The 12,548-nt window shown below is 37.6% G+C and overlaps 1 protein-coding gene across 4 annotated transcripts in view; it reads left to right on the top strand.

Moving 5' to 3' along the window:
• The window catches only part of LOC124612678 (zinc finger protein 250-like), a 154,648-nt gene that overhangs the window by 105,280 nt on the left and 36,820 nt on the right, over positions 1-12,548 (top strand). For all 4 annotated transcript variants that reach the window (XM_047141004.1, XM_047141003.1, XM_047141006.1 and 1 more), the window contains one exon: positions 11,375-11,526. In XM_047141004.1, the coding sequence (XP_046996960.1) occupies positions 11,375-11,526 (152 nt within the window). The remainder of the gene's footprint in view (positions 1-11,374; positions 11,527-12,548) is intronic.

Genomic DNA, 12,548 nt, shown 5'->3' with positions numbered 1-12,548 from the left:
CAGTATGGTGGTACAAATCTGTGTGGTGACTTTCCTGTGCACTTTGTGTCCTATAGTGCCATCCATTCTGCACTTGATGAAGACATCCAAGAAGGTGAGTTCACCATTTTCTTCCATCTCCATGGTGAATTTGATACTAGGGTGCAGCGAGTTCAGATGTTGGAGAAACTCATGAAATCTTTCACTCCCACGTGGCCACATCACAAACATGTCATCAGCATATCTGAAAAAGCATGTTGACCTCAGTGCCACTGTTTCCAGGGCTTTCTCTTCAGAATTCTCCATAAAAAGGATTGCCACAGATGGTGACACAGGGCACCCCGTGGCACTGTCATCCGGTTGTTGATAATAGTCGTGACTGAAGAGAAAGAATGTTGATGTGAGGACAAATTTGAAGAGGTTAGTCATTGTCGGGTTGAATTTCGCCCTGATCAAGCTGACAGACTCAGAAGTGGCACTCTGGTGAAGAAGGATACCACATAGAAGCTCAACGTAATGTACTGGTCATTAAGGTGTAGTTCTTGGACCTTGTGAATAAAATGTACAGAATTCCTGACAGTTATCAATGTAGGGGCTTAATACTGCTGTTAGATGTTTGGCCAGCCTGTATGTTGGTACACCTATGTTGCATACTATAGGATATAGAGGTACATCCTATTTGTGAATCTTTGGTAAACCTTATCTTTGACCACAAGATGTTGCTCCACCAAGGCTTGTAGCTGGCTTGGTAGCTCGGCGTGTTTGGTCAGAGGATTGTCTGCCCTCTGTAATAAAAAAACCAAATGAATAGATCAATGATTAACTTGAATGGGTGTCATGTGACACGCTCCCTGACTAAATGCAACAAACAATAATGAACAGAGCATTAAAAAATGGTTTATGGCTTACCAAAGATTCACAAATGGGACGTAGCTCTATGTCCTGTAGTGTGCAACATAGGCACACCAACATACCAGCTCTCCAAACATCTAACAGCAGTATTAAGCCCGTATGTCGATAAACTCAGGAACTTCACACATTTCATTCAGCAGGTGCAAGAACTACGCCTCTGTGACTAGGATCTTACAGTGAGCTTTGATGTGGCATCACTCTTTACCAGAATGTCGCATTCTGATTCCCGCAAGTTGATCAGGGAGAAATTCAACCTGACAGTGACAAATCTTTTTGAATTTGTCCCCATATCAACATTCTTTCTCTTCAGTGGCGACTTTTATGAACAAATGGGAATAGCACCACTGTGGGGTGCCCTCTGTCACCCATTGTGGCAAATGTGTTTATGGAGGATTTTGAAGAGAAAGCTGCACTGAAGCCAACATGCTTTCTTCATATATGTTGATGACAAGTTTGTGGTGTGGCCACACGGGAGTGAAAGACTCAGGAGTTCCTCCAACATCTGAACTCTCTGCATCCTAGTATCAAATTCACCATGGAGATGAAAGAGAATGCCAAACTCACATTTTTGGATGTCTTCGTCGAGTGCAGAATGGATGGCATTAAAGGACACAGTGTGCACAGGAAAGTTACCCACACTGATTTGTACCTCCATGGTGTCAGCTGCCATCATCCTTCACAGCTTAAGGGTGGGCTACATCATTGGTACAAAGGGCCTGCACAATATTGTACGAAAAAAGCCTACAGAGGGAGCTTAATATCCTTCAGCATGTTTTCAATATGAACAGATATGATGAGACATAAAACTGACATGCTTTCAGGCAGAATGTACAAGCCCAGCCGACAGGAAATGACAAAGAAGAGAAGACAATGGTGTATCTGCCTTACACAAGCAAAGTGTCAAACAAAATCGGCATAATCCTAGCTAGATGTAACATTAAATGCATTTTCTGTCCATCTCCCTAAGCAGGTGCCCTATTACGTATAGTGAAAGATGACTTGGGGCGACATAAACCAAGTGTTTACCGTATTCCGTGTAAACTCAGTGAGGCATATATCTGGGAGACTGTACAGACAATCAAAGAAAGATGTAAGGAACACTGCATGGATACAGGGGACTCTAAGAAATACAGGAAAAGGAAGTGCTAAGACAGACCTCGTCATTTTGGGACTGTGTTCTGAAGAAGGCTATTGATATATGAGTGGCTGATGGGTTGATCAACAGACACTCAGTTCATTCCCAGCAAAACTTGGGACCTAGCAGTCAGCCAACTAAAATCACAGTGTTGGCCGGGAGCAGGTGACAGGAATACTGAGAGTCTAGGTTTGACACTCAGTATCTGGGAGCATTGCCCCCCTATCACCCACCCCACCCGTCGCGGAATGCGACCAGCAGTGAAGGAAGGCTGGGGGTCGGTACAAGTATGAAGGAGGCAAGATGGGGAAAAGACACTCATTCTACAAGCGACACCTGAAGATGACACTAAGATACACAGTTGAAATATTATGTTAAGAAGATGACTGCACACAGCTGGATGCCCGACAACAGTACAAACAGTTGATTCACAGGAAAAGCCTAATATCACACAGCAAGAGCTAACATTACAACTTTTAGGCCCCAAGTATTATAATTGTTCATGGGGGGACTAAAGGAAGTACATTGAATGCCATTCAGCCTGATCAAAATATTTAGAGAATCCACTGGATGAAAACATTCAAGTGAAAATATTAATTTGGCAACTTTCTTATTGTGTATACATGGGCTGGACAAATATTGATGAACTGTTAACTGTTGCTGGAGGACTAGATCGGTTGAACAAGGAGGGAGATGAGTACACCTGTGGAAGCAACATTTTAAATAATAATAGTGAAGATAATAAATAGCTAAACAGAAATGTAAGGAGGTAAGAAGGTAATTAATGCCTCATAAGTATAAGTAAACAAAATAGTAACAATAATGCATGGCACCCAGAACCACAACAAACGAGAATACAAGTGTTTACTCCCAGCATTACTATCTACATAGACAGCAGCAAGAACCAAAGTATGACATACTCCAATCAAAGCTTAGGGAAGGCTGATTACCCTATTGTAGTGATGGGAAATGGGGAACATCCTATAACAAGGTCCACTGTCTAAGATGTAACGTTTTTGCAATAGGCCCATATGCGTAAAACCTTATTGTTCTATGCAAACTATGTCAATGAAAGTGTGGTTATTGAATAAACAACAATTTACAGAAGAGGAACCGATTGAACCGGTAGTAATAAGAACTGTGGGACTTAGACAGGTAGACTTTTATATAGATTCAGGGAGTGAAATGTCTTTGGTGTTGCAGGAACTAATAGACTCCATTAAAAGTAAATGTCATTGTCATATATTGCCGCCAGTAAGTGGAGTACTTGTTATCAGGATCACTGGGACTAAAGGCAGTGTAATTAAAGAGGAGATGAGATGAACACTATGTATAAATAATTTTAGGTTTATGCAAACTCTATTAGTAGCACCTAATGTACTTTCACCTATGTTGTTAGGGATTGATTGGGTGATAACCTATAAAGGAAAATTATTGTTGAATAACGAACTGTTATATTGGAAGTATGAACAATGTCATGAAGTACCATTAAGATGAATTATTCACTTAATATAGAAAATGAAACTATTAATGTTTATTTAATAGCGAAAACTAAAATTGTTAGCAAGGAAGAAAATGCGGCAGAATGAGAGATAAGGGACAATCTCTTGCAACGCAGAGCTTACAAATCCAATGTATTAACCAAATAGCAGAAGGAGGAGCTATGTAATATTTTTGAATCTTTTTGTGATGTATTTTCTGATAAACTGGGAGTGATCGGGAACTACGTATGTCATTTCAAAATTAAGAATAGAGAACTGTTCTTTTATAAACCTTGTCCAACCCCATTAGTTTTAAGAATGGCAGTTCAAGACGAACTAGATAAAATGGTCAAAAATAAAAGTATAGAAATGAGTCTTCGCATTTACAACACTCCATTACTAATTGTAAGAAAACTTACAAAGAGGGGTACACCTTGTGTTAGACACACATATACTAAATAAAAACCAGGAACAAAAGGCGAATGAGTTGTATGTATTGATGATTTCTCAGTAAAATTTGAGCATTGAAGATATTTTGGTTCAGTGGATTCAACTGAACTTGGTGTATGTGAAGAATTTAGAAAATTCACAGCATTTCTATATGATAGTAAATTGTAAATTTTGACTTTTATCTTTTGGATTGAACATCTCAGTTTTGGCTTTTATAAGAGCACTCTATGAAGCACTAGGGAAGGAATTGCTACAGGAGTTAATAGTATATGTTAACATTTTGATAGTATCTTAAATGTGGGATGAGCATTGTAGAAGAATAGTTAAGACTTTAAAGAAACTCCAAGAAAAAGATGTTGTTATGAAATTACTGAAATCTTGCTTTGGAAAGGAAGAATTCGAATTCCCGGAACATCTGGTTGATGTGCATGGGATACAACCTGGTGTAGAACAGATCAAACAGTTGAGGAGTGAATGAGATTTTCACTCTGCAGCGGAGTGTGCGCTGATATGAAACTTCCTGGCAGATTAAAACTGTGTGCCGGACCGAGATTCGAACTCCGGACATTTGCCTTTCACGGGCAAGTGCTCTACCGACTGAGCTACCCAAGCATGACTCACGCCCCGTGGAAGGTAGGAGACGAGGTACTAGCGGAATTAAAGCTGTGAGGATGGGGCGTGAGTCCTGCTTGGGTAGCTCAGTCGGTAGAGCAAGAAGTTTCAATTGAGGAGTGTTTGAAGGCACAGAATATAAAGAACTTTTGTTCATTTCTGTGATTAGCAGTCTTTTATTGCAGGTAAATAAAAGGACAAGCCATGAAGGATCAAAGATTGTTATACTTATTGAAACAGAAATCAAAGTGGATACGGCATGAGGGTACGTCAAGAAGAATTTCAAAACATTAAGTTATCCTTGATGAATGTATCCATGTCGGAACATCCAAGATTAAATTAACGCTTCAGGCTAGCAACTGACAAATAAGAATACAGAATAGCATGTGAATTGTTTCAAGAGGAATGGCACTCTAATGTAAGAGAACAAAATAAAGTAGCTTTTGCAAGCTACAGCTTAAGTAAACACAAGCTAAACTACATAGCAATAGAAAAAGATGTACATGCAGTTATGTGGAGTATTCAGACACTTCAAACATTAGGTTGGGGATCTAAAATATTCATTTATTTGGGCCATCAAGCACTAATATTCTTGATGGAGAGCTGATTGTTGTTTAGAATATCATATAGAAGTCATCGACATCAAAGGGTCACAAAATGTCATCCCAGATCACTACCTAGACTGTCTGTAGGTATGAATTACATGGAGTGAACTAGTGGACCAGGATGATTTTCACTATAAATTTTCTGTGGTTAAGTTGCACTAATGATGAAGTAAGAAAACTGGCAATAGGAATTTAAAAAGATGTTGAAATGGATAGTTAGTTTAGTCATAAAATAAGCAATCCTAAACTGACACTAAAAGCAACAGAGGTCAAACCACTGTGGTTGTGGAACAAGGATACATTGTTCTGGAGAGCAAAAGAAGGTAAGTCATCCTGGAGGTTGTGTATTCTACAAACAGCAGAGAACGATTTTATATGGTATATTCACAGAGGCTGCGGACATTATGGTGTAAGAAAATGTGTACAGCATATGAATAAGTTTGGTGTAAAGTACTCAAGGATAATTAATAATTTTAGTGCTATCAAAGCACAGAAATACTAAGGGACATAACCAGTAATAAAAGACCTGAGGAAGGTGGAAAAATGCAGATAGTAATAAACCAGAAAGCGTTAATGATAATGGAGTGTAACTTCTTCCAAAAGTAGTGTTAATACTAAGGGACATAACCAGTAATAAAAGACTTGAGGAAGGTGGAAAAATGCAGATAGTAATAAACCAGAAAGCGCAAATTATAATGGAGTGTAACTTCTTCCAAAAGTGGTGTTAATGAGTAAGGTGAAATACTTTGTACAGAAATGGAAAAATTATGGTTCAGTGTACCTAATACAACATAGATATTTTGGGGTAAGTGGATCCAAAGAAGAGAAGGAGGTCTTATGCCCAGGTCAGATGTATTCATGGGTGAAATGACCTGTACCACTTTTTATTAAGAAATAATGGATAAGTGGACATATGAAACAGTTAACTTACACCACAGGTTGGGTACATCCAAAAGAGGAATGACCTGTACCACTGTAGTGAAGGGACAGTGGTAAAAGGAACACATTGTATATCAAATGGAAGGGTAAGTGTTAAGTATCCACCTGTAGAATGATGTGTATACAAACCTGCATAAGGAATATGTTCACATTGAAGCAACGTTCTCCCAAACAGATTAATGTGATATGGAACTGATTGATTGTATTTGCACAATTTGAGTATGTTTGTAGCTCGATTTAACGATGCGAGCATCTTACATTGGGTATAGTTAAACATATTGTTGATTCCAGTGTCAGAAATAGTTCCTCAGGCATATAAATGAAGTAGATGAAATAGTTTATGTACTAAGTCGGCACAAAACACAGGTACATCTGCCAAGACATACACCAAATGAAGTACGATAATAAATGTCTGCCAGCTGTGGGGCTAAACTGAAATAAAATATTTGGTTAAATCCATTATTTATTTATTTATTTATACATCAAGTTCCATAGGACCAAATTGAGGAGCAAATCTTAAAGGTCATGGAACGTGTCAGTACATGAAATTACAACATAAAAGTAATAACAGATAAAAATAAAATGTTTATGAACCCAAAAAAGTCAGGCCATAAGTTTACTTAAACACAATCAACAATACAACAAGAATCAGCTGAATTTTTCAAGGAACTCCTCGACAGAATAGAAGGAGTGACCCATGAGTTCAATTTTGATTTGAAAGGGCGTGCATTACTGCTAAGGTTTTTGAATTCTTGTGGTAGCTTATTGAAAATGGATGCAGCGGTATACTGCACACCTTTCTGCACAAAAGTTAAAGAGTCCAATCCAAATGAAGGTTGGATTTCTGCCGAGTGTTAACTGAGTGAAAGCTGCTTTTTCTTAGGAATAAGTTAATATTGTTAACAAGAAATGACAGTAGGGAATATATATATATTGAGAGGCCTATGTCAAAATACCCAGGCTCGTGAACAGGGGTTGACTAGAGGTTCGTGAACTTATACCACTTATTGCCTGAACCGCCCATTTCTGAGCCAAAAATATCCTTTTAGAATGGGAAGAGTTACCCCAAAATATGATACCATATGACATAATCCAATGAAAATAAGCAAAGTAGTCTACTTTTCATGTCAAACTATCACTTACTTCAGATACCGTTCTAATAGTAAAAGTCTTTGAACAAGATCCTGAACGTGGGTTTTCCACGACAGTTTACTATATCCTCTGAACACCTAGAAATTTGAACTGTTCAGTGTCACTAATCATATGCCCATTCTGTGAAATTAAAATGTCAGGTTTTGTTGAATTGTGTATTAGAAACTGTGAAAACTGAGTCTTCCTGTGATTTAGCATTAGTTTATTTTTTACAAGCCATGAACTTATGTCATGAACTGCACTAGTTGAGACCGAGCCAATGTTGCACACAACATCCCTTACCACCAAGATAATGTCATCAGCAAACAGAAGTATTTTACAGTTACCCATAATACTAGAGGGCATTTCATTTATATAAATAAGGAACAGGAGTTGCCCCAAAACTGATCCCTGGGGCACCCCCAATTTGACTGTACCCCACATCACAGCCATTCTCAACACTGTGAATAATGACCTTTTGCTGTCTGTTGCTAAAGTAAGAGGTGAACCAAATGTGAGCTACTCCCCGTATTCCATAATGGTCCAAGTTCTGGAGCAATCTTGGAGGAAATTAGGAAACTCAGGGAAAATGGAGATAAATGATGAAATACAATAATGTCTAACTAAGGAGCAAAGTCCAAATAATTTTCAATTGTATAAAGGGACAGCAAATTTGAAATAGAATGGTATAATTGTTAAGTATAAGAAATATAAACGTAAACAGTATTAGTTAATAAATTCACAATAAATACTAAATGAATTTAAAGGAATCTTTATGCAGGTCCCTAAATGACATAACTTGACTTAATAAAACATAAAATATTTAAAAATTTTGTGAAGAATTATTGTATTGTGAATGTGGTAAGAATTTTTAAAAATTAAGTGTAGAAGCACATCTTTCATCTCAATGGGAGGGTATGAAGTGTGACATGTCATGTTGGGAATGAGATGTCCCACTCCCCTGCTCTCCTTTGGCCGACAAAAGATGCTCATTAGTTAAGTGAGAAGCACCACACTTGTGGGAGGTGTTTTATGGTCTGTGCAGATCAGAGCTATACAAATCCTGTGCTACTATCGGCCAGTCACAAATGGACGCTTTTGGGATCGAGTCGTCTGCTCTGTGGTACTGTGGGTGAATGGCATGAAGAGAATGTAACCTCCATGACATCAAAGAAATGTTCATCAGAGAAGAAAATTTGATTTTGAAATATATAGCTACAAATTGTTACTGTCTTGGTGGACTCTAATAGACATACATTCTCTGTCTGACTGGGATACATGCAAATGTAGTTGATCTGTCATCATCTCGACTTGTATACCATAGGCAATAGAGTTCTGACTGTCTTGGTTTGTTACTCTAGTAGATACATAGAACAGCAGAAATATCTTTCAGCATCTGTTGACACAAAATGAGTAGTAGTCCACTGAGAAGAGCTGATCCATGGTTCAAGGGGCACTGGTTGGAATGACCCTTTTGGCACAAAAAATATGACAACCCATAAATATATTGCAAGTACTTTGAAGAATTAACCCGCAAAAATTCTACAGAACAACCAATGCATTTTTTGCCAGTCAACACTTATCACCAAGATAGAAAAAGTAGGAAGAAACATTTCACTTTAGTGGTGACCTCCCTGTCAGGGATAACGTGCCTGATCACATCTGCTACTGATGCTGCTGCAGTGACAGCTATTGCTGCCAGAGTTCCATAAACTTAGGGTCCATAGCACATTAACTGGAGGTGAACATGTCGCCATGAACATGATAGGGTAAGAACTCATTGCCCCCAAAATGTCTGCACTTGATACGAATGCGTAGTTGATGAACAAAGCCCAGGTTGTTGTGACCAGAGCACTGTAAACACCAAGAACGTAAGCCAGGAAGTCATGTCCAGAGGAGGGTGGATATTCGAATAGTAGCTGGGCAAGATTTTACTGAGCTCATACAGCATGCTAAACAAGACGTGGCCGTGGCTGCTCTCTTAGATCCGAGCTGCTATCAGCCTTGCCTAAATGAGCCTGTGATCATGGCTGTGTTGGTGCCTGACAGATGACAGCTGTAATGCCTCTAACCTGCTGTCAGTTGCATCTGCTTGGGGAGGGATATTAAAGTCCTCATAACTGTGATGGAGAACGTATAATTCACATAAATAGGATAGTAATTTCTCAACTGTGAGAATATTAATCCCATTTTTCAAAAAAATGAATTGCTTCTAGGTCAGGAGCTGGCTTTGCAACAGTTACCACTGATTTAGTAGGAGAAAGTTGACAGTTAATCAAAAGTTATTAGGAGAAAACGAAGAAACATAAAAAATGACTTCGCGATTTCAAGAACCCAGTCATATATTTCACTGAGATTTACTTGCACCATTTTACAAAAAAGGCATTGCATTCATGTCCAATTCATTATTAATATTCAAGTTTCAAGATAAATTTTGTGATTAGCTCAATTATATTAACTTGGAAACTTCAAAAAATTGCCCATAATTAGATTAATCCTAAATCTTCCACAAAACACTGTTCAGTGGTTAATAAGCATCTTATTGTAATGTGTAAGATTATCACCTGCTAAACTTTTCTTCATATAAAGAAGAATAGCATTAACAGAGAGGAAATTGACATCACAAAGCTCAGTACTCTCTTATTAAATGTGACAAGGTAATGTTTGAAACGTTGAACATTGATGGAAATCACGTTCGAACATAGACATTCATTTCTTAGATTACCACCTTATTATTCCTATTGAAACACTTTCAACTTTTGTGGGTTATACCAAAATAATATTTATGAAAGAAGAATGATACATCTGCACTCGATAGCACATTGAAAATTGTGGATGCACAGTTTCATCCAGTGGCTAAAATTGGAGTAGGCTTCACATCATAGTCACATTTATAAATGTGAAGATTACCTGTCTGCTGAACAAATGTTGATGACAGAACAATTTTTCACCAATTTTTCAGGTAAACACTAGTAATGACAATGATAGTGGTAGTGGCAATGATGACAGAAGTAACACATTTAATGCACAACCTAGCAGTCATTTAAATTGAGACTGATGTGAACTGAATCCGGCTTCTATATTCTTAAAGTGTGAATTATAGCATTCATCTACCTCTTTGGCATTGCAGTCCTTGATTGGCCTTGGCCTGCTCAACAATCTTTGTCCATAAACTCTGTTCTTAGCTTTTTCCTCTAGCTTCTGATTTCCATTTTAATACAGTTATCCTACTCATTGGTCCTCCAATTTGCTCTTGGTCACTCCTTCTTTCTGGTGGAATACAAGCTTCCTTTCATTATTATTTGGAGCGTCCTGCTGTTTGTCATCCTCATTTTTTATACAGACGATAGCAAGGGCATGCACCATTCCTTCCACACAAAAGGCTACTGACTACTGCTGGCTTGGATTTCTTTCCACATCTGACTGACTATATTTACAGTCATTAAGTCATTAAATTTGTGTCACCATTTATATATCTGCTTTTTAAATATCATTATGACCATAATGCCGGAATTATACAATTTACTTTCATTGGTTATATTCTGCCAGCACCAAGAAAGTAGTGTATAGGTATGTTGTTGATATTTTTATAGTTCTCATTTTTTTTTTTTTTTTTTTTTTTTTTTTTTTTTTTTTTAAGTCAGTTTGGATACAGATAACAGAAATGTTTGAAAGATATTTTCAATTTCTTGGGCCAGTGGTACATGTCAGTCAGGCACTCAATTGAACAGTGAACCAAAAATGTAAAAGCTAAGAATCCTTAAAGATATGAAATAAATAGTGGTGGTTATGATCTCAGTTTTGCAAACAAACTCCCGTACCACCTGGTTACACTTTAACAGCAGCTGGGGAGAGAGGTGTATATGTGTTAATATTCCTTGAAAATTAAACATTTTTTCTAGGATAAGAAGCAAGATAAATTGCAGTTATTCCATTAGTATTTATTATGAATCAGTATTTGACTTATTAAGCTCATGTTAGGTGTCGATCTGAAATGGTTCTACCAAGGGACAGTGGATGAATGCATTAAAATAAAATTGAATTATTTTACTAAAATAGAAATTTATTACACTATATTATATATTTTCACAACTTTTATGTGATGTTACGTTTTACTAATTTTATTTTAGGTTTCAAATAAACCAAAGTATAAGGTGGTGGTTGTCAAATTAAAAACGTCACCAGATGTATCCCAGGATCTACAGATATCTAAAGCATTGCAGTTGCTGAAGACCGATGCGAATGAAGCTGAAGCAACAGAGAATGCTGAGGGTGTGCAAGAGTAAGTTTGTTGCAGAATAATATCTTCCTTTTTTTTCAGTTGGCTACATGCTACCTATGTTTAATTTATGTCATTAGACTGAACCTTAACTTTTTTTTTCTCATTTTGAAGCTGATGGCAACTATCAGACCGATAGTACATCAGATTAATTTTGTACTCTGTACTTGAAGAAGAATGAGCACTGAATTAATTACTGCCATCTATTCTTGCTACTATCATACACAATTATACACAGTATAAAACAGTCACAATAGTTCCAAGAAAGTAACATACAAAATTAATTAATGTAAGAAGAATTTCAGATGCTCCCTACTTATGTTGCTTTTTTAGACTGTGACTCACACTATCATTTGACTCCACTTTTTCATCTTATTAATAGAGTTTGTTCTGGTGTAAAATTTACTCTAGCAGTAGAAATAAATAACTCATACGCTGCATTCCTTGCACATCTTAGTTGACTATAAATCAGACAGCTACCTTGGGTAAAAGCAGGCAAAAAGGAATACAAACGTCTCAAAAATGAGTTCGACAGGAAGTGCAAAATGGCTAAGCAGGCATGGCTAGAGGACAAATGTAAGGATGTGGAGGTTTATCTCACTAGGGGTAAGATAGATACAGCCTACAGGAAAATTAAAGAGACCTTTGGAGAAAAGAGAGCCACTTGTATGAATATCAAGAGGTCAGATGGAAACCCAGTTCTAAGCAAAGAGGGGAAAGCAGAAAGGTGGAAGGAGTATATAGAGGGTCTATACAAGGGCGATGTACTTGAGGACAATATTATGGAAATGGAAGAGGATGTAGATGAAGATGAAATGGGAGATACGATACTGCGTGAAGAGTTTGACAGAGCACTGAAAGACCTGAGTCGAAACAAGGCCCCCGAAGTAGACAACATTCCATTAGAACTACTGACAGCGTTGGGAGAGCCAGTCGTGACAAAACTTGTCCATCTGGTGAGCAAGATGTACGAGACAGGCGAAATACCCCCAGACTTCAAGAAGAATATAATAATTCCAATCCCA

Source organism: Schistocerca americana, chromosome 4 (genome assembly GCF_021461395.2).
Source record: "Schistocerca americana isolate TAMUIC-IGC-003095 chromosome 4, iqSchAmer2.1, whole genome shotgun sequence".
Lineage (NCBI taxonomy): Eukaryota > Metazoa > Arthropoda > Insecta > Orthoptera > Acrididae > Schistocerca > Schistocerca americana.
Note: the sequence above shows the minus strand (reverse complement) of the source record. Positions and strands in the feature narration are given on the sequence as shown.